Source organism: Nothobranchius furzeri, chromosome 4 (genome assembly GCF_043380555.1).
Source record: "Nothobranchius furzeri strain GRZ-AD chromosome 4, NfurGRZ-RIMD1, whole genome shotgun sequence".
NCBI classification, from domain to species: domain Eukaryota; kingdom Metazoa; phylum Chordata; class Actinopteri; order Cyprinodontiformes; family Nothobranchiidae; genus Nothobranchius; species Nothobranchius furzeri.
In genome coordinates this window covers 15,387,901-15,412,356 of record NC_091744.1, presented here as the reverse complement: position 1 = coordinate 15,412,356, position 24,456 = coordinate 15,387,901, and the positions used below count along the sequence as shown (strand labels likewise).

General features: G+C 41.0%; 1 protein-coding gene across 5 annotated transcripts in view; it reads right to left on the bottom strand.

The window, feature by feature from the left end:
• The window catches only part of radil (Ras association and DIL domains), a 41,169-nt gene that overhangs the window by 10,499 nt on the left and 6,214 nt on the right, over positions 1 to 24,456 (bottom strand). For 4 of the 5 annotated variants that reach the window (XM_054743718.2, XM_054743719.2, XM_015964603.3 and 1 more), the window contains exons 2-13: positions 17,112 to 17,210; positions 16,826 to 16,934; positions 14,948 to 15,437; positions 6,955 to 7,062; positions 6,369 to 6,484; positions 5,994 to 6,179; positions 5,228 to 5,912; positions 3,605 to 3,735; positions 1,265 to 1,302; positions 931 to 1,082; positions 671 to 783; positions 279 to 395 (exon numbers count right to left, since the gene is read on the bottom strand). In XM_054743718.2, coding sequence (XP_054599693.1) covers positions 279 to 395; positions 671 to 783; positions 931 to 1,082; positions 1,265 to 1,302; positions 3,605 to 3,735; positions 5,228 to 5,912; positions 5,994 to 6,179; positions 6,369 to 6,484; positions 6,955 to 7,062; positions 14,948 to 15,437; positions 16,826 to 16,909 — 2,220 coding nt within the window. In that variant the 5' untranslated portion in view covers positions 16,910 to 16,934; positions 17,112 to 17,210. The remainder of the gene's footprint in view (positions 1 to 278; positions 396 to 670; positions 784 to 930; positions 1,083 to 1,264; positions 1,303 to 3,604; positions 3,736 to 5,227; positions 5,913 to 5,993; positions 6,180 to 6,368; positions 6,485 to 6,954; positions 7,063 to 14,947; positions 15,438 to 16,825; positions 16,935 to 17,111; positions 17,211 to 24,456) is intronic. The other variant, XM_054743720.2, reaches the window with a different exon arrangement.

Genomic DNA, 24,456 nt, shown 5'->3' with positions numbered 1-24,456 from the left:
CTTTTTGTGCTTTTACAAATGCTGAACATTTAAAGCTAATTTTATTAAGTAAAACACAAAAGGAAGAAAATAGACTAAAAAGCGGTGGGCATATCTTTTAGAGTGAGATTAATGTTCAGAGTCAACAACACTAATAATCCCAGAGGAAATTAAGTGTTGCTGTAACTCATTCTTCAAAGCAATTATTAAAAAAAAAACAGCAATATAACAGTAACAATAAGGATCTCATTATCAATAAATGCACATTACATCTCTCTCTCTCACACACACACACTTACCTGCAGGACCCTGCGAACTGGTTCAGGAAACCCAACACCTCCTTTCCAGCAGGGCTCAGAGCTGTCGAGTGGGAATGGATTACAGTCTAACAAACCTGGCAACACCACATAAAGAGCCTGGAGACACACACGCACGCACGCACGTGCACACACACACACACACACACACACACACACACACACACACACACACACACACACACACACCGAGCTGTGTGAAGGGGGTGATGATGAAGGAGCAACAAGAGAATAACTTTGTCTAATTATCCACTAATAACCTAATCAGGCCAGCGATGTATAATAATAATAATAATAATAATTATTATTATTATTATTATTATTAACGGTCTTGCTGTAGAGAATTTGGTTTCATCGTCATGGTGACAGATTACCTTAGTAATATAATAGACACACTGCTGGAAAGTGTACATGATGACTTCTTCCAGGATAGTCATAGCCTCGTCATTGGCCGTTATGGTCGCCGATAGCAACGACTCCTTTGACCCTAGTGACAGATTTTAAAGGTTTATGATGAAAAGGAAAATAAAGCCTAAAGTTGTGACAATATCTGTCGTATGTCAGCATGAGGAATGACTCTTCAGCCATGTTGTTTCTACACTTATCATTCAGACGTGTGTGTGTGTGTGTGTACCTTGTAGGGTCTCTATGCTGTGTGTGTAGGCTGGTGCTCTTTGCTGGATAAAGTAGAGGATCTCGATGGAGTTGGACATCCAGAAGAAGACAGTCTGTAAGTCTGGGATCAGGTCTGAGATGCTAAGAAGAGACAGGGAGGCTGGGTCTTGACTACATGAACACACACACACGCACGCGCACGCGCGCGCGCACACACACACACACACACACACACACACAGAGAAGGTGACACGTTAAAAAGTAAAGGCAGACACAATAAACACACCCAACCCTACACACTTGGATGCAGATGCTGACTATCTTTCAAGCACGAGTTAGAAAGTGATACTCACTGCTGAGCTTGCTTCTGAGCCAGCTCCTTTGTCTTCTCCTGCAAGGCGCGCGCACACACACACACACGCGCATGCACGCACGCACACACACACACACACACCAATTAGGCTCCCATTAAACTTTTAGGATCTGTGTAGGTGGACTGCTCTCTGTGAGGCCTTCATTAACCTTTAGAGAGAATTCTTCTATCATTTATAAAACCGCTATCTTCTTCGTTTAACATGTTTAGTGATGTGCAGGTGCAAAATGGTGGGCTTGATAGTTATTTATCAATTTTTGGATTGATGACCATGATTTATGTATTTTTACACTCCTGTGGAAAACTTGGAAGGCTACGAAGGCTGTGCATCCATGACATGAGGAACACAGGGGTTGTAGGTCGTACCCCAAAATCCCATGAAAAATTCTCAATGGCGCCACTTTACCGCAGAGGCAGCATCAGGGGGCCTTTGGTCATCCATAAGTTCAATTAAATTAAATTAAATTCAATTCAATTTTATTTATATAGCGCCCAATCACGACAAGAGTCGTCTCAAGGCACTTCACATAACATCACCCTCATAAGTGGTCAGCCTGTGGCAGTAATGTGGTGCGATCATGTGTTTTTCACGAAAGATCACATGGTGGTGGTATAAAGGAGGTGCTGGTGTGGTCTCTGCGCTGTCACAAACATTTTAGCTTGGATGTAAATTTATTTTATCTCAAGAGTTTTCTACAGTAGCTAAAAATAGATTGTGACGCCATGTCACAATGCATTGTGGGATGTGGCCCTAGACAAACAAGCATGTATTTTGCATGGAGGCTAATGGCTCTGAGTCACTCCGTTCAAGTTGTAGTTTCGACTCTTAAAGATGTTCAAACAGGAAGGAAGGAATTACCGCTTTTGGGGCGGTGATAATCAGACTCTAGATACCAAGATTCTATGTCAGAGGGGACATTTTTTGTTCTATTGTTTTTTTTGTTCAAAAATCACAAGTCAAAATTGTTTCTCAGTAAACTCTTGAATCAATCAATAGTGATATACAGTGGGGCAAAAAAGTATTTAGTCAGCCACCGATTGTGCAAGTTCTCCCACTTAAAATGATGACAGAGGTCAGTAATTTACATCATAGGCACACTTCAACTGTGAGAGACAGAATGTGAAAAAAAAATCCATGAATTCACATGGCAGGATTTTTAAAGAATTTATTTGTAAATCAGGGTGGAAAATAAGTATTTGGTCACTTCAAACAAGGAAAATCTCTGGCTCTCACAGACCTGTAACATCTTCTTTAAGAAGCATTTCTGTCCTCCACTCGTTACCTGTATTAATGGCACCTGTTTGAACTCATTATCTGTATAAAAGACACCTGTCCACAGCCTCAAACAGTCAGATTCCAAACTCCACTATGGCCAAGACCAAAGAGTTTTCGAAGGACACCAGGAAAAGAATTGTAGACCTGCACCAGACTGGGAAGAGTGAATCTACAATAGGCAAGCAGCTTGGTGTGAAAAAATCAACTGTGGGAGCAATTATCAGAAAATGGAAGACATACAAGACCACTGATAATCTCCCTTGATCTGGGGCTCCACGCAAGACCTCAACCCCATAGAAAATCTGTGGAAGGAGTTGAAAGTCCGTGTTGCTCGGCGACAGCCCCAAAACATCACTGCTTTCGAGAAGATCTGCATGGAGGAATGGGCCAAAATACCAGCTACTGTGTGTGCAAACCTGGTAAAGACCTATAGTAATTGTTTGACCTGTTATTGCCAACAAAGCTTATGTTACAAAGTATTGAGTTGAATTTTTGTTATTGACCAAATACTTATTTTCCACCCTGATTTACAAATAAATTCTTTAAAAATCCTGCCATGTGAATTCATGGATTTTTTTTCACATTATGTCTCTCACAGTTGAAGTGTACCTATGATGTAAATTACTGACCTCTGTCATCATTTTAAGTGGGATAGCTTGCACAATCGGTGGCTGGCTAAATACTTTTTGCCCCACTGTAGATAATCTATAGTCAATCAATAGACAATAATGAAATAAGAGGGGGAAATGCCCAACAGAAAAAGTCCTTATTAGAGGCAAAACTAAATAAAGAAAACCATGTGCAAAGTATATAAATGTCTGAATAAAAGTCACTTCTCACCAAAGTAATGACACATTTTATAACAAACTTACAGAAGGAACAACAGTTTAACTAGAGCCTGGCATGGAGTGTGTATGGGTGTAACTTGGTACAAAACATGTGATACGCCGCCCTAGTCAAGTATTCATTTGAGCCAACATGGCTGACTGGTCTCTCCCCTCATGACATCACCTTAAACAGTATTTAATGTGGGATTACACTGACCCAGGCAATGGTTTGGACTCTTCTGACAATCTTCAGCAGGAGTTTCCCAAAGCTACCAGGAGGGAAGGTCGAGGCGGAGTGTTGTATGCACAGACACAGCAGGTAGGCCGGCGTCAGCTTGTGGTCATCTCCTAAACAAAGACACCCGTTTAAATGTTTAGAAGGACAAATGTTATGACTCGTGCTCGGATGTACATCAATACTCGCAGCTCACAGCCAAAAATCGATCAGTTTCACTATAAACGTGCGGTAATGTCAGTATCAACCCAATTTAGACATCACTCTGAAGAAGACAGTCACGTTTACAGCTTCTTCCGATTACATTAACACAAAACAAATCATATCTGGAAGAAGAAATAATCAAATGAAACTGGGTGGAGTACTGCAGACGGCTGTCAGGGTTTCTGCAGCTTTTTGTGACCTTCACAGCTGCTTAGCAAAAAAAAGCTTCGAGTTTTAAAAATTAGGAGAAAACTGGAATTCTGAGGATAAAAATACACAAAGTTTGGGATGATGGAGAGACGAGAGGGATGCTGGTGATCTTAGAAAGAAGAAATCTGGCTTTAAACTACAGACAACATTAAGAGAAACGGTGTGGCTAAGTTAAGAACATTCTACACATAACTCAAGTAAACATTGGAATCAGAATGCAGTTTTTCTTTTTTCTGAAGGTAGAGTCAAAGACCTTGTTCTTGGAGTGCTTTCAGCTGATTAGCTGGAGAAAGTTTGCTGTACTGGGGACTCACATGCACGCTCAAACGGGCTTCTTCAATCTGGTTAAATAATAATGCCAGATCTACAAATTTCCCTTCTGTACAACAAACTGAGTTAACAGAAAATGTACATAACATGCAACACAAAAGAAGCCTAACATGTTTGCAAAGGCTCTGTGAGTTATTCTGTAGCCACCGGGTGTTTTTCTTAGTCCAGTTCGCTTATTTGACCTTTTCCAGGGACATTTTTGTGTGTTTTTGTCCGTTACCCAACCATTCTAAATTAACAAGACAACCCAAGGGATAAATCTACATGATGTTGAAAATACTGAGGAACCTACACGTTATTAATTCTAAAGCAGAAAACCATCTGCAGCGGATATCATATCTTAGTTTTATCATTTATTTAAATTTTCTTTTTACAAACTTGAAAAACCCAAGAGAATCGTTAGTAGGGTTCATGCTGACTTTTTGATTAACATCTTTTTGGGTATCAACTTGTTGGTGCCATTATTGCATTTTATGCTCATTTAACTATTATTTTGGCATTTTTCAGTGAAGTCACTACAGAAATGGGAACAAACCTAAAGATCTAGCGAATAACTTTCACCGTGTTCTGTTCTGCAGATGAATGTTGTCGAGCCAAAGTGCCGTTAGGTGAGAGAACTACTGAACAGATATTTTGTCCATTTTCTGTGGTGTTTAGAAAGCTGGTTTATCTTTTGAGATTATATATTTTTTGTAGATCCTACAGCTCAGAGTTTAGAAAGACTTGACTCATCTGAAGCTAAATGTAAGAAAACTTTCCTCAGAGCCGATGTTTTGAGGACTTTTCTCACTAAAGCCTTCTTAGACTCAGCTGACATCCTGTACGGTTTACATGAATACCTTAAAAAATTTAAGCACAGACCTCCAGGTTCTATGAGAGACATAATCCTGTTCAGCAGCTGGTCTTCATGAGCCTGCTCAAACTCCAGCTGTAGTCTCCTTTTCTGACTCCCTCCTCCTCCTCTTCCTGCAGCTTCCCCTCCTGGTAAAGGAGGAGGTCCACTTGATGCAATCCCCATAATACGAGGTTTCACCAGGTGAGGTTTGAAGCCGCGTCGTATAGCGGGAACACTTGACACCTGTGCTGCTCTGTCCTTCAGCAGCGAGCCGCACATTTTGCATGTCTGAGCCCCGTCCTCTCCCTCCTCCACCCCCATGTCATACAGCTGCCCCAGCGTTCGCAGCCGTGCCAAGGTTTGAGCAGGCAGGGGCTTGGAGCCAGTGGGGTCCTTGTATAAAAAGATATAATGTGCCCCAAATGAGAGAAGGTCACCATGTCGCAGTGTAGTGGTTCGCTCACAGCGGGAAAAGTTCACCAGAACAGTGGCGTTGAGCATGGGCTCGACAGCGACGCAGGAACGCTGACTCTCCGCCAGATCCTCTCCCTTGTTGGTATTGTTGGCATGCCGACGGGGAGCAGGGACTCGGCGTAAGCGGCAGTGGAGGGGGAGGATGTCGGGGGAGAAGAGGCAGATGTTGGGGCGAGCTGATGGAGTCTCTTGGCCAACTGTGTGCTGCTCTCTGTTCAGCAAGTAAACCAGGCAGTCCTGGAAACACACACACACACACACAACGTCACCATAACAGAGGTTTCTGATGCAACATATGAACACCCTCCCTGTCCTCACCTGGCGGTTGTATCCCTGCAGCAGCAGGAGATGGGGGGACTGGTACAGAGAGTGCCTCACCCCCCCTCCTCCTCCCTGACTCCCCTCTTCTTTCCTCCGACTGCTGGAGGCTCTGTCACGTTCTTTACCCCTCAGAGGTCCAGGCAAGGTAGAGTAATAACGCTTAGGTTCCTCTCCCACCCCGAGCTGCAGAGTCACACACACACACACACACACACACACACACACACACACACACACACACACACACACACACACACACACACACACACACACACACACACACACACACACACACACACACACACACACACACTTTTGATCAGTTGTGTGAATAACAAATCACACTACCAGTGCGTCAGTAGGAGGGCCCACCTGGTTAAGACTGGTTTCGCTGAGGCTGCGGCTGAAGGATGAGTTGCTGGAGCGCGGCAGGGTCAGCGTCCCCTTTGCCCTGTTCCTCTGGACCTTACGAGCCTGAGCGTTAATATCTATGAGGAGGAAGAAAAAGGAGAGAGAAGGACAAGAAGAGGAACAAGTGGAGAATAACAAAAAGTGAGAGAAAGAGAAAAAAGTGTGCTTTAACTAACTGTATGCATTTTTATTAAATAGATGTTTGACACATGACTGAATCTTTTTCTCAGTGGCACAAGAACAGGAACGTTGATATGTGAGCTGAGTGGGAAGCAACAGTTAACACAAAGTCCAGGTTTGGGTGAAGAAGTCAGATGAGGCTGATGGTGCAGGATAGAGCAGCTCAGGTGGCCGACAACACTGAACCACATGAAAAGTGGGCGGAGCAACTCCTCCTGACCCAAGGCCATGCAATGATTTACATGGATGTACTCTCACATCACTTGCACATGGGGAGGGGGGGGGGGGGGGGGGGGTGTGACGGCGCAGGTAGAGGTGGTCTTCATGACAATGACTGACAGCCACCCTACCTGAGGCCAGTCCCCACCTTTAGAGCTGGACTGTACAACCCGACCAGACCGTAGAGGGGAGCTTCTGTGTTTGCCCAGCCCAGACCGACCCATGAGAGCTGCCAAGAATTGAGGGGTTCTGGGCCCTACAGCGGGGTGGGAGGGGTTAGGAGGAAGGGAGGGCTGAGAAAACAACCCCGCACACTAAGCACAGATAAACACCCAAAACACACACGAACATATGCACACACACACCTTCCACACAAAACAGGACAGACATGCAGTGTGGCGTGAGACACATCAACAGTTAGTAGGAGGAGATTCACAGTTAAAGGTGTAACTCAAAATTTTGCAGTGGTTTCTAATATAAATCCATTCTTTGTGAGTCAATCTCTGTGGGAAAAAAAAGCTCTGACGCTCCTGTTTCAGGAAGCAGAAGTTAGCCGGTGCAGAAGATGGCGGGCTTTGGAGTCTTACTTTCTTATATTCAAACATCTCACCTCTGATTGGCTAACAGCAGCATTACTCTACCACTGACTACGCTTTGCGATATGGATGTTTTATCCCCACAAATAACGCAAACCTGAAGGAGTTCTGTCGTGTGGTGGAGTTGCTAATGCTAATGGTTAGCGTCTACTAGTTGAGATAAGCTCTGCTCTCTCCTGGATGCTAAATCAACAACAACCTTCCCCGTTGCAAGCCAAGATGGGCGAGTCCATGAATGCTAATTTGACAATATAACGTGAAATTTTAAGGCTTTTCTAATCCAAGAGTTTCCCCGTCTATTTTCTGTCAGCGTCTAATGCAGGAATGAGGAGTAGAAGACTAATTTCACGTTTTGCCATCATGTTATACTAAAAAAAAAAGGGCTCCTCATCATGATGCAGAATATTTAAATATCTGAAAGCTTAAACTATAGTGCTGATCCCTTAAGAACAGTATCTACTTTTAAGACTTTACGTTGTCCAAGCAACGCATATCAAAATCAATAAAAACCCCAAACAAAACAAAAAATGAAGTGGGGGACTTTTAAAATGACTAATTCTTCATTTTGAGTATTTTACTTTGCCAGGTATTATATTTTTATTTTAATTTGCACATTATTGTTTTCTTTGATGGGATACATTTTCTCTATCTGGTTACGTGGCAACCAGTAGTGCCATGTGTGGTAACCCGCACTGAGAACATCCAGATTGATGCAACAGGACCACAGGTGCTCAAAGCTGAGTCAACACAGTCTGGGACAACATGACTTTAATCATACCTTTGGACGAGAAGGAGAACATAATAAAAATCCTGTAGCACCTTTAAAATGTGATCTCATTTGTAATAGTGTATGTGAGAATATAGACAATTCACACATGAGCATGCATGCTCACACATACACCAAACCAGAAAGGAACAGACAGAAGGGTTAACACAAAAATAAAAACTTTTGTAAATAACAGAGAAAGGTTAGTGTGAAAATAATAATAATAATAATAATAATAATAATGACAGTTTTATCACAGAAAGCATTCTTTGTTGTTTTATTTTAACATTTTTCAACCTTAAAAACAAAGAGTTCCTATTTTATTTGTGTTACAAACTGAAATGTATCTGAGAACAGCAAAGAAAACTTACAGGATAAAACTGATCACAGCTCTGACACCTTTAATTTAACTTATACAAGAAACTACCATCAGGGTTAATCCCTGTAACTAAAGGTTTTGTGCCACAGAGATTTTTTCTTTATAAACCAAATCACAGTGTCCTCTGTATAACCCTCATTACAAAATGAGTTTATTTCATGTAAACGTCTCGTTTCAACAATAATTCACAGCTGACCATATGTTCAGAACATCCACATTGTTTCTTCTTTTCTTTTAAAAATGAATAAGGAAAAACGAGACTATTTATGTGTATATGAAAAAGGCACCCAAAAGATTTTTTGTAAGAAAAAGGCAAGATTTTTTAAATGTTTGGAAGAAATGTGGTCAGACTGTTGCTTTAATTCCAAACACAAGGAAACAACCTCTGCCTGAACTAAGAACACACAGTTCTGACTGTCTTTAACAAATTTAATGATCATTAATAAACAGGAACGTTTCCAAAAGGACCATGGGCTTTGATGTTCCACTTCAACAACATGACACTGAAAGTCTGGAGGAAACACTAATGGTCATATTTACTCATGTTTTAATACATCTGCAGTGGCTCCTAGTAGGAATGAATGCCCTGTAAGATAATTGAGCCGAAGGAGAAAGTAGCTTCAGAAGGCAGGATTTGGAGTATTATTTCCTGATATTTGGACAACTCACCTCTGATTGGCTAACAGCAACGCGACTCTTCCACTGACTTTGTTTGCTTTACAATGTGGATGTTTTATCACCATTAAATAACTCAATCCCGAAGGAGTTCTGCTGTGTGGAGGAGTTGCTAATGCTAATGCCTAGTTAATGCTTCTACGTCAGCTCCATGAGGGAGAGACGCACACGTTTTGACAAAGAAGTTTTGCCTTTGGACTTCTCTGTCTCCTGGGCAGTGTTGCAAAGCAATTCCCTGCCCAACCATCAGAGGGCATATCCTGTCACGTATCCGGTCCAAGATAGTGCATTTACTATTGTATTGATATTGTGTTTTTGTATTTTAGAGACTTTTTAACAGACGCAACTTTCCTCATTCTCCTCCACCTCCTCAAGCACTCGCCACCTCTAAACCCACATTTCCCATCATTCTCGTTCAGATTTTTTAGTTTTTCCACGAGGTATTCTTCAAGCTGCTCCGTGTCTGCTGCTAGATGTCGTCAACTCGCTTTACTTTTATGAGGGCACATATCAGATAATTCCACTGCAGAGACATAAACTCCTCCTTCTTTTTCTTGAGCATCTGATTGGCTGAGATCAGAATCCCAGCAGATAGTATAAAAGTGTCTCTTGTTCTGTTTAGGATAGACTTTAAAAATCAGTAATAAAATCATAACTGTGTAGCAACACGCAGCCATGGACAGAAACAAACACGCTTTCATAGCTACAAACAACAAAACGTTATTGTTCTGTTCTATGGTTCCTTCTACTATATCCCTAATTTCTGATTCTTCACAGGTAGATTCTTCCACAAAAGTGAGGCTGCAAATAAAAAGGAACAATAAAACAGACTAATTTCCACCTGAGCCGTCAGCAGCACGTTACTGCAGCAGCACGTCTTGCTCGCGTAAGCTGCTGCTTGGCCCTTCCCACGAGACGCGAAGCAGCAGGGGAGCAGCTGTCACCGACCGAACACAAAGTCACACGAGTGACTTCATCAGTAAACACAACAACAAGCAGGAGAAAACTACAACATGGCTCCAAAAGGTTTGTGTTTTATGTTCTGTCCGTTTTATTATCGCCAATACGGACCTGAAAAACAAAGGAGACCGCTGGCTAGGAGATAACTTCTCACGGGGCCGCACAGTTAGTAACTGTTTTTTTAAGTAAAGCAACCGGAAGGCAGTACGTTTCTTTATCCTGAAAATCTCGGGAGCTTCTCTCCGTTTCCGCGTCCGATTTCCTGTCTTTCCCTCCCCAAAAATGTCGAACTTGACCCGTTTCAGAGGCGTCGCGCGTAGAAAATAGAACCGGCGCGTAAAGGCCGCAACATGCTGCTCCTGAGAAACGGGCGAGTCGCGCTGCTGACGGCTCCGGTGGAAAGCAGGGGTAAGACTGCATCATCTGTTGAGACCCTGCAGAACGGTGCCTTTAATGCCTACACAGAGTTCAGAGAAACGAGGAAACTGTGATCCACAGCACTGAAGCCAGCAGTCAGGTCTAAAAGCACCAGAACAACAAAGTTCCCCGAATCAGCAGTTAAAAGAAGGTCATTAAAAACTCCTAAAGGTGCTGATTCAGCACTATGGTATTGTTTAAAAAACTGACAGAAAGTTTTTCTAGATGCTATTTTCAACCAGGAACAATCACAGCAGAGTAAGAACAAAGTGTTTATGTGGGAACGCTAAGGAGGCAACTGCTTTCCAAAACTAAAGGTAGTGGAGCAGAGGGGTAGACCTGAACTCTGATTTATACACGGGGGGGGGGGGGGGGGGGGGGGGGGGGGTTTGGAAAGTTCATAAATATATCCCAGTTTTTTAAGAGACACAAAAACCTAACTATAAAAAACTAAATTATCCACCTTAAAATGCATCCAATGGATAAATCCACCAAGTCAAAAACCTCTGTTAAAGCACGGTGGAGGATGCGTAATGATTTGGAGCAGTTTGCTAACCTAAAGCCTGATCACTGGTCAATAAGTGAAGAAATTCTGAACAGATAATATTTATTCTGAGTCACATTTCACTTTACATTTAAAGACATCTAAAGAAATGTCCCAGCTAGAAGCAGCATATGAACATTACATAAACACCTACAGAACAAGTCAATTAACTCATCAATTGACTAACTTTTCCAGCTTGTGCTGTGGATCATTAGTTTAGGTTAGCGATGAACAATTGACGCCTCTCTCCATAGCAGCTTCAGAGCCATCTCTAAACTTCTATTCATCTCCAAGATCTTGGAAAAGGTTGTGGCTAAACAACTCACAGCTGCTCTTGATGAACATAGCATCTATGATAGCTTCCAGTCATGTTTTCGTAGAGCTCATTCTACTGAAACAGCTCTTCTTAGGGTCTCTAATGACCTTCTGACTCACAGTGATGCAGGGGACTGTTCTGTTCTGGTCCTGCTGGACCTGACTGCAGCCTTTGACACTGTTAACCATCACCTGCTACTGGAGAGGCTGAGAGACTGGGTAGGCCTATCAGGATCTGCTCTGGAGTGGTTCTCCTCTTATCTCTCTGAGCGCTCCTTTTCTGTGGTCATCTCCAAGTTTAGGTCCGCCACCACCTCCCTTACCCCTGGTGTCCCACAAGGTTCTGTGCTGGGGCCTCTGCTCTTCCTCCTCTATCTGCTTCCTCTTCAGCACATCCTGAGCTCATTCAAAGGAATCTCCTACCATCTTTATGCAGATGACATCCAACTGTACATCTCCCTTAAGCCCCATGAGATGTCTAAGCTGCAGCTGTTACACACCTGCTTAGACTCTATTAAAACCTGGATGGTGGAAGCTTTCTTCAGCTGAATGAAGATAAGACTGAGATCCTCATCTGTGCCCCAGACAAGCTGGTTCCCAAAGTCAGAGACTCTCTTGGTCAGCTTGGTTCTCACACCAAACCTTCCGTCAGGAATCTTGGCGTGACCTTTGACCCAGCTCTCACCCTGGATTCTCATGTCAGTTCTCTTGTTCGCTCTTCCTTCTTCCATCTCAGGAACATTGCTAAGCTGAGTCCCATTCTGTCCCGCTCTGAACTTGACAGTTCTCCACACCTTCATCTCCTCACGCTTAGACTACTGTAACTCTCTTTTCACATGTCTGAGCAGAACCTCCCTGAACCGTCTACAGGTGGTTCAGAATGCCTGTGCTCGGCTTCTGACCAAGTCCTCCAAATACACCCACATCACCCCGCTTCTCCTCCAGCTTCACTGGCTGCCAGTCAACTTCAGGGTTCATTTCAAGATCCTGGTTCTGGTCTATAGGGCCTTACATGGACAAGCACCATCTTACATTGGTGATCTTCTTAGTCCCTACACCCCCAGCAGGTCCCTGAGGTCCAGTGATCAAAGCCTACTGGTTGTGCAGCACCAGGCTAAAGACCAAAGTTGACAGATCATTTGCTGCTGTGGCCCCCAGACTCTGGAACTCTCTCCCCCTGAGCCTGAGATCAGTGGACTCAGTGGTCTCCTTTAAAAAAAGCTGAAGACTCACTTGTTTAAGCTGGCTTTTGTATGACCTTCTTCACCACTCTTCCTCAGGATCCACTGATTTCCCTCTTTCCTATTCACTCTCTCTCTTTCTTAACATTAATTATTTAATCACAATTGTCTCTTTTTTGCTCATTTTAAATATATTTTTAACTATTTTCTAAATTATTTTTTATATTTTTACATTTTTTGTTTTTGTGATGCGCCTCGTGATTTTTATCTTGAGAGGTGCTATAGAAATGATATTTTCTTCTTTCTTCTTCTTATATCGGCATCAATATTGGTATTGGTCGATGTTAGTAATTTTTTAACATATCGGTATCGGTCCGATAAATAAAACTGTGCCGATACTAACATCTTGTTTCCATTTTTTTATCAGTTTCAGAGGGTGAGTGGGGGTGATGTGTATTTGTTTAGTCATGTGACAGTGACTGCAATCATCTCAGAAGCGTAAATGTGTGTTTGTACATAATTATGTAAATTCAGCTTTAATAATTTTCATTCTATCCAAATCTGGTAATTTTAGAAGCATTAATGTCAGCATATCGGTATCGGCAAATATCGGTTATCAGCCATAACACTGTGATATTAATATCAAATATCGGTATCGGCCCAACATTTTTACATCGGTGCATCACTAGTTTAGGTGGATTGTGTTTGTGTAATTATCACTCAGCGTAGGGATGTACACAGTTAACTGGTTAACCGATTAATTGCTGTTAATGTTGTAACCGAGTAAAGTACTTCTGCTGAGTTTGTGTGTAATATATTTTATGTCACTAGAGGGCGCAAGAGTGCCGCTATCAACATGTTTACTGGGCAACCGCAGAAGAAGAAATGAGCTCGTCACATGACCAAACAAATGTGATCAAACATGGAACGGTTAGCAAAGAGCACAGTGTGGAAGCAGTTAATAACCGGTTAAAGAAATTTTGGAAAACATGCATCCCTAACTCAGACTATAATAAATACTTTTTAGGGGTAATCCTGGTTGTTTAAAAGACAAGTGCGCAAACTTTAACTTTCATCTGTCAAAGGCCATTTTTCTAGTTTTTGGGGACAGCAGTAGCTCAGGAGACAGCGCCTTCTTTAAGTTTTTGAGGACTAAATGGCGGTGCTGTTGACAAATTTAAAGGAAGCACTGTCCTGACCAGTCACAAGCTTGCGTTCTGTCTCGTTTGACAGATGTTTAGTGGGCTCGACTCCATCCGTCTTTGTGAGCCTGCTAGCATTGTGTGTCTCCGCACCGACGCAGAAGCATAAACTAGGCTTAAGAAGGTGCTATACAAATACAGGCCAGTTACCATCTCTAAAAATTTAACTTGAAACAAAAACATATCCATTTTCCTCTGAAAGGAGTGTTTAGATCAAAAGCTGCATGTCTGTAGTTAGTCTGGTCCAAGTTTTTTTTAAATTTAATGCTCCAATTCAATACAGGACAGATGAACCATTATATCCATCTAGATGTTTCCCTGAATCTCTAACACAGAAGTTGGCATAGCAACCAGGACACCCTGGCATGCTTCAAAAGAAAGGTTAGTGTAATGTAACTAGACATGAGTGCTCCATCTTTCTGAACAATAAAACAAAACAAACCTGGAGTTTCTTAAATTTCTCCAAAGATAAATTGGTGTTTACATGTAAGCACGTAAAATACGAATACTGTCAGCGAATCGTTAAAAAATATAAAGGCTTTAAGGGAGTTTCTAAAAGGGACACACACACTGACAAACTTTAAACAGAAGTGTGTGTGCATTTCTGCATTGCAGACAAAGTTATAACAGCTGTTTTTATTTGGGTTTGACTGAAATAAGAAGTTATCTTCTACACTTGTGAGATCAGCTCCGCTCAGAAAATTAGACAGGAAAACAGATTTAGGTTTTCATTTCAGAGTACTGCCAAGGTGAATCTGCACGTGTGTGTGTGTGTGTGTGTGTGTGTGTGTGTGTGTGTGTGTGTGTGTGTTACTGTGATAAAGCACAGTCTTCACTTCACCTCTATAGAAAATTGCTGCTAACCACACAGGAACAGAATCCGCTCTACAAGACAATAGCTGTGACGAAAGCTTTTATTCTGCATCACAGCACACACGCTTGTGCACACACGCACACACATGCACACTGACTGTAGAGGAGCTAACGAGCAGTGCTTTTCTGCTGAGTTTGACATGAAGGCGAATTCGACTAGCTGCCATGCGTGTTTAAGAGTGTACTTTATCTGCATGTGTGTTTGAAACGTGTGTGTGTGTGTGTTTACTCACCAGCAGTGATAGTATCCTTCTCCTTGGCATTGAGTTCCTCCACCTCAGCTCTCCTGCGCAGCTCAAACCTGCGAGCGTGTCCCTCTCGGGGCTTCCACAGCTCCTGGAGCAACAGTGGCTTCTCGTTGTCCCCCAGCGCTCTCAAGCACTCGGTTCGCCAGCCCCCTCCCACCTCCAAACGTCCGATCACATCACACAGGACGTAAGAGCGGGCCGCTTCCTTGTTGAGTGAGTAACGGTCCAGCGCCTCTTTTACAAGTTCCTGAGCGCTGGAGCGTGGCGTGGCCAGGACGCTCTTGTAGTTGGCACCAGCACAAATTTCATCTCCAAAAATCTTCAGAACCCCGGGGGCTGAATTCTGGGTGGACAGTTCAGCTGGGTCATCCTCTGGACACTCTGGGGGCTCTGTGGTTGAGCGCCGATCCCCACGGGTGTTGGTCCCAGCCTCTGCTGGGACACGGTCTCTGTAGCTCAGGGTACGGTACAACACCTAACAGACAACCATGATGAACATCACTCCTACATCTTACATAACAAACATTCTCAGTTGTCACCCAAAGCATCAAACGTATTAGGATGTCTGATCCAGTGCATTGATTTCGTCTCATCTAACAAAATGGGGAGACATTCAACTGAAAAACGAACATCTGGTAGCTTACAATAACAGATGTTTGTTTTTTTAAAAGAGCAAGCATTTTAAGTTGTGAGGAGCCTCGAGAGAATTGTTTTTGTTAAAAATGGTTCAGTTCCATTAAAAGTTGTTTTGCCAAAGCCAGCATCAACGATAACAAAACCCTGTATAATTAAGCTCAAATTTTCAGTAATAAAAAGTCAACACATAGTTTATATATTAGAAAGACATGAGCAATGAAGCTAGGGGGTCACTAAGGCTGATTGGATTCATAATATGGCCCTCTAAATGCCACTGGCTTCCCTACAGCAAAGCTCGTAGTGAGTTGACATATTGGATATTTTATTTTACATGTTGAAAAAGCAAGAAAGGCATCTGCATAGCAGCACTTCTTGAGATAAATGATAGCATGTTACATCAGTAAAGAAAATAGTCCCTATGCTTACAAAATACCGTATTTTCTAGAGTATAAGTCGCTCAGGAGTATAAGTCGCACCAGCCATAAAATGTATAATGAAGAAGAAAAAAACATATATAAGTCGCACTGGACTACAAGTCGCATTTTGGGGGGAAATTTTATTATTTATTTATTATTTTCTTACAAAATCTGAGACCAAGCATTTCACATTGCAAGACAAGTACCGGTGCCTACGACCAAATCACACCAGTGCTGATATTCAGCAACAACGCACGACCTCTCGTGTGATATTGCTTAACTAGAGACCACTGCAAATGTCCTGAAATAATCAGTGAACTTGGTCTTTAACTTGAATTAGCTGTTATCAGCAAAGCATGGACAAACAGCCTATCAGCAACAGTTTCCCGTCCTGTCCGAGAAAAGTCAGAGTGAAAAAGCCCTCAGTACCAAGATGCGACCGATCTGAAGTACAACACTAGTAAGAGACTTACTTTGTTTGTCCTGAGACAAAATGGTTATCAAAGTCTGGTTTATTAAAATGAGTTAATTTGGTTTGTCAGGATCCAGCAAACATGATTATTAAAAATATGTATGCAACTTAGATATGAGGAGGAGCATGGGCTAAAGAAGAAATCTTTAAATTTCCTGGTGAATTACAATAAATTATGTCTAAAACGGCAAAGAAGATAAGTTTTGGTTCAAATGAAAAGTCAGTCTTTCTTTACTTCATTTATTTAAGTTAAGTTCCTCCTTTCATTTGACTTTTAATTAACCTAGAACGTATCTTTACCGATGAACACAATGTGTTGTGTTTGGTGTGTGTGAGCACCTGTGTGAAGGTCCTGCTCTGACGTTTTAGCCGGCTCTTGGACGGCAGGGACATACTGGCCCCAGAGGAAGAACCGTAGAACATGGCGATGGTTTCACAAACTTCACAACTGCCAAGCAAGTAAAAACCAGTTCAGATGCAAAACAAGTGATAACGGAGGCAAAGCACCATCGTACACTTAATACAAAATATCTGATTACTGTGCGTTAAAGAAATCTGCTCTAAATCTGTTGGGTAAAGTCTAAAAATACCTAAACCAAGGTGTGTTTGTGATGTGGAATATTACCTTGATGCTGTTGTGTTCTCTCTCTTCTGTGGACACCAGCACAAGGTCTACAGATCAGGGTCGGTTCGTTAGCATTTCATTTCACTGTCACCTTTCACGCTAGAGGGAGAAAAGAGAAAAACAGATGATGTTGAAGTTTGTGTGAAGGAAAAAAAAACTGCCCTCTCAGATCCCAGGAGAGTAACATGATATTGACTTCCTTTGAGTTTTTTAAAAAAAGGATTACAGTTTTCAACAACTGAGCTCATTTCACGAATGACCAAAAACAGATCGACTTCACACATTTCCTAACTGAAGCCATTCGTGACTGTGCAGAAACCATCTGAGGCGTTTAGGACTGAGTTAATATGGAGGAACAGAGACAGACAAATCATGCCTTCAGTTTTCATTTAGCACAAAATCCGCCTGTCTGATGTTACGCAGCAGCGTGGCCAAACGTGCTTTTAGATGGGCCTGATGAGAAATGGGTGGGTCAAATAAATGTCACAGAAAAAAAGGTTCATTTATAAGTCTATAGAAGGGCCGGGCAATAAATTGAAAATTTATCGTTATCAAAATTTCTGATCCTTAGAGATAATTTTCCCCATGTCAATACATTTGATAGTAAAAAATGAAAAGATGTGTGTAGGTTAGTAACGTTTATGTCCCTTTAGGAAGCTGTACCACCTTGAGTCGAGTAAAAATGTGACTCGGACTCAACATAATACACGTGAAAGCCCACTCTAGTGGACAACTTTTGTTTCTGCGCATACTTTTAGTTATCGTCCATTTATCGTTATCGAGGTGAAATCCTCAATATATCGTGATATTGATTTTAGGCCATATCGCCCAGCCCTCGTCTATAGGTATCAGAAAAACTGGTAATTTAAATTTGATTCAGTTCATTTAATTTTAGGATGACCTGAAATGATACCCCTCAAAAATAAAAAATAAATCTACATTTAATTTCTCTTTTTTGTGATCAAATATTTCCCTGTGCCTTTTCAGAGATAAATACAAGATTAGTTCCAATAAGAAAGCCATTTGATTTTGTGCTGCTGCATTTGGCACTGGCTAGTTATGCAAAGACACACCCAACAACCAGTCATTCAAATAGTGGCTAATATTAGCTGATCTAATAACCGGGCTAAAAATCAGAGCTTCTATCAAATGGAATGCAGTTCTTGTTTCCCTACTCTCCTCTGAAATAGACCTATTTCCCACTTTCAGTGCAGTTTAACCCTTTAATTCCCCCCCCCCCCCCCCCCCCAAAGGCAACGACAACTTTTTTCCAGCTTTTGATTTTGTGTTCATTTGAAGCAATAAGATTTCTAGTTTAATGTTTAACATTTCATTTTAAATTCCCAAATATCTAACATTTCCTTATTAGTCCACTAACGAGTTAAAGTTGTTTATTATTTAAAGTCAAGAGGGAAAAGCAACAGATCCTTACATCTAAAATAAGAGAAAATAAAACATTCTGGCATTTTCTGGTCAAAATTGTTTTAAACAATAACTCAAAGTATGCATTTAAAGTGACAGTGTGTATTTTTCCTGGCGATAGGGGGGCAGTAGATATCTAAACTGTTGCAAGCAAGCAGTATTTTTGTGTTTGAGTAAGATCTTACCAACGGATGCCCCTTGGGGTCAAAAGGCCCTGGGGAGTGCAAACTTTAGCTAAATAACGAGCACAGCAGACTCCCGTTCATCACTGGAAACAAGTGAATAAGTAAATGTGTTACACAACAACATTTAAGAATGACAAAAGTGTTGTAACCATTTGTTACAAATCAGTAAATGCATTTTATCCTCATGGGCTCCCGTAGAAGGAAACATGGCATCTCAGGGTTTCCCCCAGAAAATTAGTGGGGGTGGGAGTGTGTGTGTGTGTGTGTGTGTGGGGGGGGGGGGGTCGTCACACGTTCCGCTGCTGTTTCTCACCAGTATCAGCTGATGGAGGGCTCTAGTTTCATTGCGCCGTTCGTGTCAGCAGACACGGTAGGGTCGGGGAGGGGGCGGGGCATGACGCTTAGACTGACGGGTGGCCAAGCAAAGCCTGGCAAGCCGCCAGGCTTATAAAGCGCTGGGGGAAACCCTGCATCTAATATGGTGTCGCCCAGAGACTTACCCCTCCTTTCCACCGGAGCCGTGACGGAGCCGTCAGCAGCATGTCATAGCTGCTGATAGGAACCGCTGTGGTCAACAGAACCTTTTCCACCGAAGCCGTCAGCAGCAGGAGTCGGCCGCGTCTCAGGAGCAGCATGTCACGGCCCTTACACGCCGGTTCTATTTTCTACGCGCTACACCTCTGAAACGGGTCAAGGTCGACATTTTTAGGGAAAGAAAGACAGGAAATGGGACGCGGAAACGGAGCAAAGCTTCCAGAGATTTTCAGAATAAAGAAACGTACTGCCTTCCGGATGCTTTACTTTAAAAAAAAGTTACTAACTGTGCAGCCCCGTGAGAAGTTATCACTTAGCTAGCAGTCTCAGGTCCGTATTGGCGATTATAAAACGGACAGAACATAAAAGCCTTGTTGTAGTTTTCTCCTGCTTGTTGTTGTGTTTACTGACGAAGTCACTCGTGTGACTTCGTGCTCCGTTGGTGACAGCTGCTCCCCTACTGCTACGCGTCTCTGGTGGGAAGGGCCAAGCAGCAGTTTACGCGAGCAAGACATGCTGCTGCAGTAACGTGCTGCTGACGGCTCCGGTAGAAAGGATGGGTAAGTCCCACCATCATGTATTTTAGACCTGATTTTTATGGTTATGTGTTACAAAGCCGCCAATATTTTTCTACAACCAGGCTTCATTTATTTCATAAAATTTTTTTTGATGGATATTTCCAGAAATTAATAGTAAAAACTACACATTGTCTGTTTAAAGGTGTCAGAGCTGACTTGTTGCACTTTGGGTCCGTTTTAGGATTTTGGTCTTTCATCTCGAGCACTTTGAACAAATACATTTGAAACTTGAATAATTAGAATCTGGTTGAAAAATAGTTTCATTTATGTCAGTAATTTAACTTAAAAAAGTGAAACCAATATATGAGACGTTTCAAGTCTTAATTTGTTATAATTGAGATGATTATGACTTACAGCTTATGAAAGCTGCACATTAAAAATCTCAGACAACTAGAATATTTATTTATTTTTATTTATTTTCTTTTATTTATTTATCTCAAACCATTGAAAAACATCAAATTGCATAAGCACTCCTCCATATTCCTGGCGCATAAAAACATTTAAAAATATGGAATACGATTAACATATGCTGTTGAAGAAAACGATACAAAACATACAATAACATAAAACCATTTGAGAGAGAACTGGAAGAAGCAAAAGCTTATCTAGTCCAGCCCCAATTCCATCAATAAATCACATTTGCTCACATTAGCAAATTTGAAAGAAAAAAAAACTTTTTCTCTATGCAGGTCATTCTATCTTCACTTTGCTACATAAAATACAGTTACAAAACAATTGTTCACATGAATCTACAGAAAAAGGAAAACAAAACCAATAAACAACAAAAATAAAATATTACATTTGCTACCAATTACCATTTTATCAATATTTATGTATGAGTCAATTATAAGTTGTTTATACAACATTTTAAATGATCTAATGTTTTTACATAATTTTAAAGTCACATCAAGTTTGTTCCACAGTTTGATACCACACACAGATACACACATACTTTTCATAGTTGTTCAGTATAATGGAAAAATGAAGTTTTTAACGCATCTCAATTCATTACCTTCTTCATGAGTTTTAAACATCCTTTGCAAATCACCCGGTAGTACACCCATCATGGCCCTATACGGTACTAGGACAGTTTTAAATTGAATTAAGTCAAAAAATTTGAGTAATCTGGAATTATAGAATAATGGAGTTGTATGATCTCTATATCCAGAATTAGTAATTATCCTTACCACTCTTTTTTGGAGAACACAAATCTTTAATAAATTAGATTTATAAGTATTACCCCATACTTCGACACAATATGATAAGTATGGTAGAATCATTGTACAATAAAGTATGTGTAGTGCTTTCTGTGGTAGAGAATACCTTGTTTTATTTATTATCCCAATGCTTCTGGCTAATTTAGAACACACATATTGTATGTATGGCTTCCAACAGAGCTTATGATCAATCAATATCCCCAAAAACCTAATTTCATACACTCTTTCAATGGCTATTTCATTAACAGTCAAATGGATCTCTTTACTATTTCTTTTATTTCCAAATAACATAAACTTTGTTTTGCTGACATTTAACGACAATTTGTTTTTATCAAACCAATTCTTAAGCTTACTCAACTCTTTCTGGACCTTTTGTACAAGTTGCTGTATATCTTCTGCTGAACACAAAATATTTGTATCATCAGCAAACACAATAAATTTAAATAAATTTGAAGCTGTGTTGATATCATTTATATATATAAGAAATAACTTAGGGCCGAGTACCGACCCTTGCGGAACTCCACAGTGAACTTCGAGACAGCTAGACTTGTGATAACCCAACTGGACATACTGAGCTCTGTTACTCAAATAACTTTTTAGCCAATTAAGAGCTGTCTCCCTTATACCATACTTCTCCATTTTTGATGTAAGTATTTTGTGATCGACTGTATCAAAGGCTTTCTTCAAATCAATAAAAATTCCCAGAACATATTTCTTCTGATCAAGCGTTGTGGATATGTCTTCGACCAATTCCATTTGAGCTTGTGCGGTAGATCTACCTGATCTGAAATCATACTGGCTGTCCAATAAAATGCCATTTTTTTCTACAAATTTTTCCAGCTTGTCATTGTAAATTTTTTCCAATATCTTTGAAAACTGAGGTAACAAGGAGACCGGTCTGTAGTTAGTAAATTGATGCTTATTGCCAGACTTGTAAAGAGGAACCACCTTAGCCACCTTCATTTTATTTGGGAATATTCCTGTTTTAAATGATAAATTACATATATACGTGAGTGGTTCGACAATACAACCAATAGTTTTTTTTTAACTAAAAACATATCTAGGTCATCTCCATCTAATGAGAATTTAGTTTTACATGCTCTGACAATTACAAGAATATCCTTTTGAGTCACTTCTTCAAGTAATAGCGAATCCGCCACACCGTCCCTGTCACCAATATTGTGAAAAGGTTTAACGTTCTAGGCTGAAAGTGTCAGACTTTGATCAGCTAACAAATCCTTAAGACCTGCAAAGGGTTCCTGAGCCTTTAGATGGTCTCTCAGTCTACGATTAATTACTGAAATAAATGGACTTTGCATCGTATTCATATTTTTTGAGGATCATCTGAACAACAGAAGATTCATGAAAACATTCTACCTTTCTCTGAACAAGTAGAATAGTTTGCAGTTTGTGTACTTTCACATGAAGATTAAAGGTGCATTATGTACAAACTAAGTAAAAGAATTACATCCTGTGGTAAAATTTGGTTACTGCAAATATTTTAAACAAGTCTGGAGCTTTTTGCCGGCTGTCGTCAAATTACAATTGTTGGCGCTGTAGTATTAGCTCGTAGGAGACATGACAACCCCACACTCACTGATGGTTACCAGTAGTTACGTCCCTCCTTCCTTTGTTTTGAAAGGAGAAAAACTGCTAGCTGCCAATGAAATATGTTTCAGTATAACCTTCCTTCCAAGATGACTGAAACATTAGACTCTAATGAGATTTTCTCACTGTTAAATTCTTACTATATTCTTACATACCGCACCTTAAATGTTTTATGCATGAACTTTGACCAGTAAGAACTTTTGTTATTACCTCCTGAAAGTGTCTACTTTGCTAGCGGCCTAGGTTTTTGCTAATGAGGTCATTGTTCCGGTGTGTCTTGGTGAAAGAAAAACAGATCCAAAAGGCAAAGATCTCAGTTTCCAGGTCAGTCAACATTCCTGCCCTGACATTTGGATTGTGACTGACATGCTGGAAGCATCCAAATAACCTTCCTTGTTGGGTGGCCACCGAGCTCAGCATTAACGATAAGGTGAGGAGATTGGTCCTAAGGGAACGTGGTGCTGCTCCTCCACATGGAAAAATGCATCCATGGTTACTGTTCTAGATGTTTTCCAGAAACATCCCTCAAGTAGGAGACACCGGGGTAGATCCAGACTGGGCTGCCCTGACATCTTCCAGGAGACACAGATGTCTAGGGTTTTCTTTTTGGTTTTATCTCTGTGGAAAAACTTTGGAAGAATTGTAACTTTGTTTACGATCATGTCATTTTTAAAGTAACACTAAATATATATTTTTAATTTTAGATAGAGCTTTAACATTGATCTCAGTGCTTGTAGAGTTAGAAATTTGACCACGTTCATATTTGACACCAATCTGCACCCCTCTGCTGGCCAGATACTGGCTGTACTCAACAATTTTGTGGAGCGGGTAGGTGTTCTAGGGGCGCTCTATACTTGCTTTATGGCTGTTAGCTGTTATGCTAGCAGTTAGCTTTTTCAGTTTGCCGATCATCAATAAAAAGCACAAGAAGAAGAAAAAGAACTTTGCTTTTTCTGTTGGCATCATGGCGGAGCCTGGAAGTAAAAATAATATAGTAATGTCTCTGGAGGCAAAAGAAAGAGCTAAAACTAGAGTGAACATCAGCGTGGCCTACACTAGTTTGAGGAAGCTAAAGGAGGCTACAAATATCACAGACTGATGGTGACCTGGCTTTGTTGCTACTGGACTTGTAAGCAATAATAGTTTTGTCCCACAGTGTGGATGTTTTTACTTAGTGGTTTATTTTAATATTGGCTGATGTTAGTGTTAGCTTGTTATTAGCACTAGCCACAGCAGGGTTTACAACAGTTGTAATACCAATTTCAACCACTAGGGCAGAAGAGCAGGAAACTGCTTAATGTTACTTTAATACTCACAATGCAACGAGCTTCTGTAAAATAATAAAACAAATTAGGTGTGTAATTCCCTAACTCATATAGTGCAGTATTTATATATAATCTCTAAAATGTAACGGTTCTCTTGAGATTATCAGAGGCCCTAATCAGTGGCGGCTGGCCAGTAGAGGGCGATAGGGTGCCGCCCTCCCAGTTTTCCCCAGTGTTTTTAATTTTATTTTAAAAAATAAATAAATAAAATGAACAATAATCACATTTTCTAAGTTAATTGTGTGTTTTGTAACAAAAACAAATCATATATATATATATATATATATATATATATATATATAGAAGCTCTCTGCCGAGCTGTGGAGCCGACAGAAAGGCTGTGGGCTGTGTTTCAATCGCCCAAACAGCACGAAAGCAGTCCGCCAATTGCTGACAAGAAAATCAAACGGTAGGAATGGGAATGTATCCAATCAGCGTCGACTTTGTTTCAGAAGCATGATGGGCAATAGAGCTAC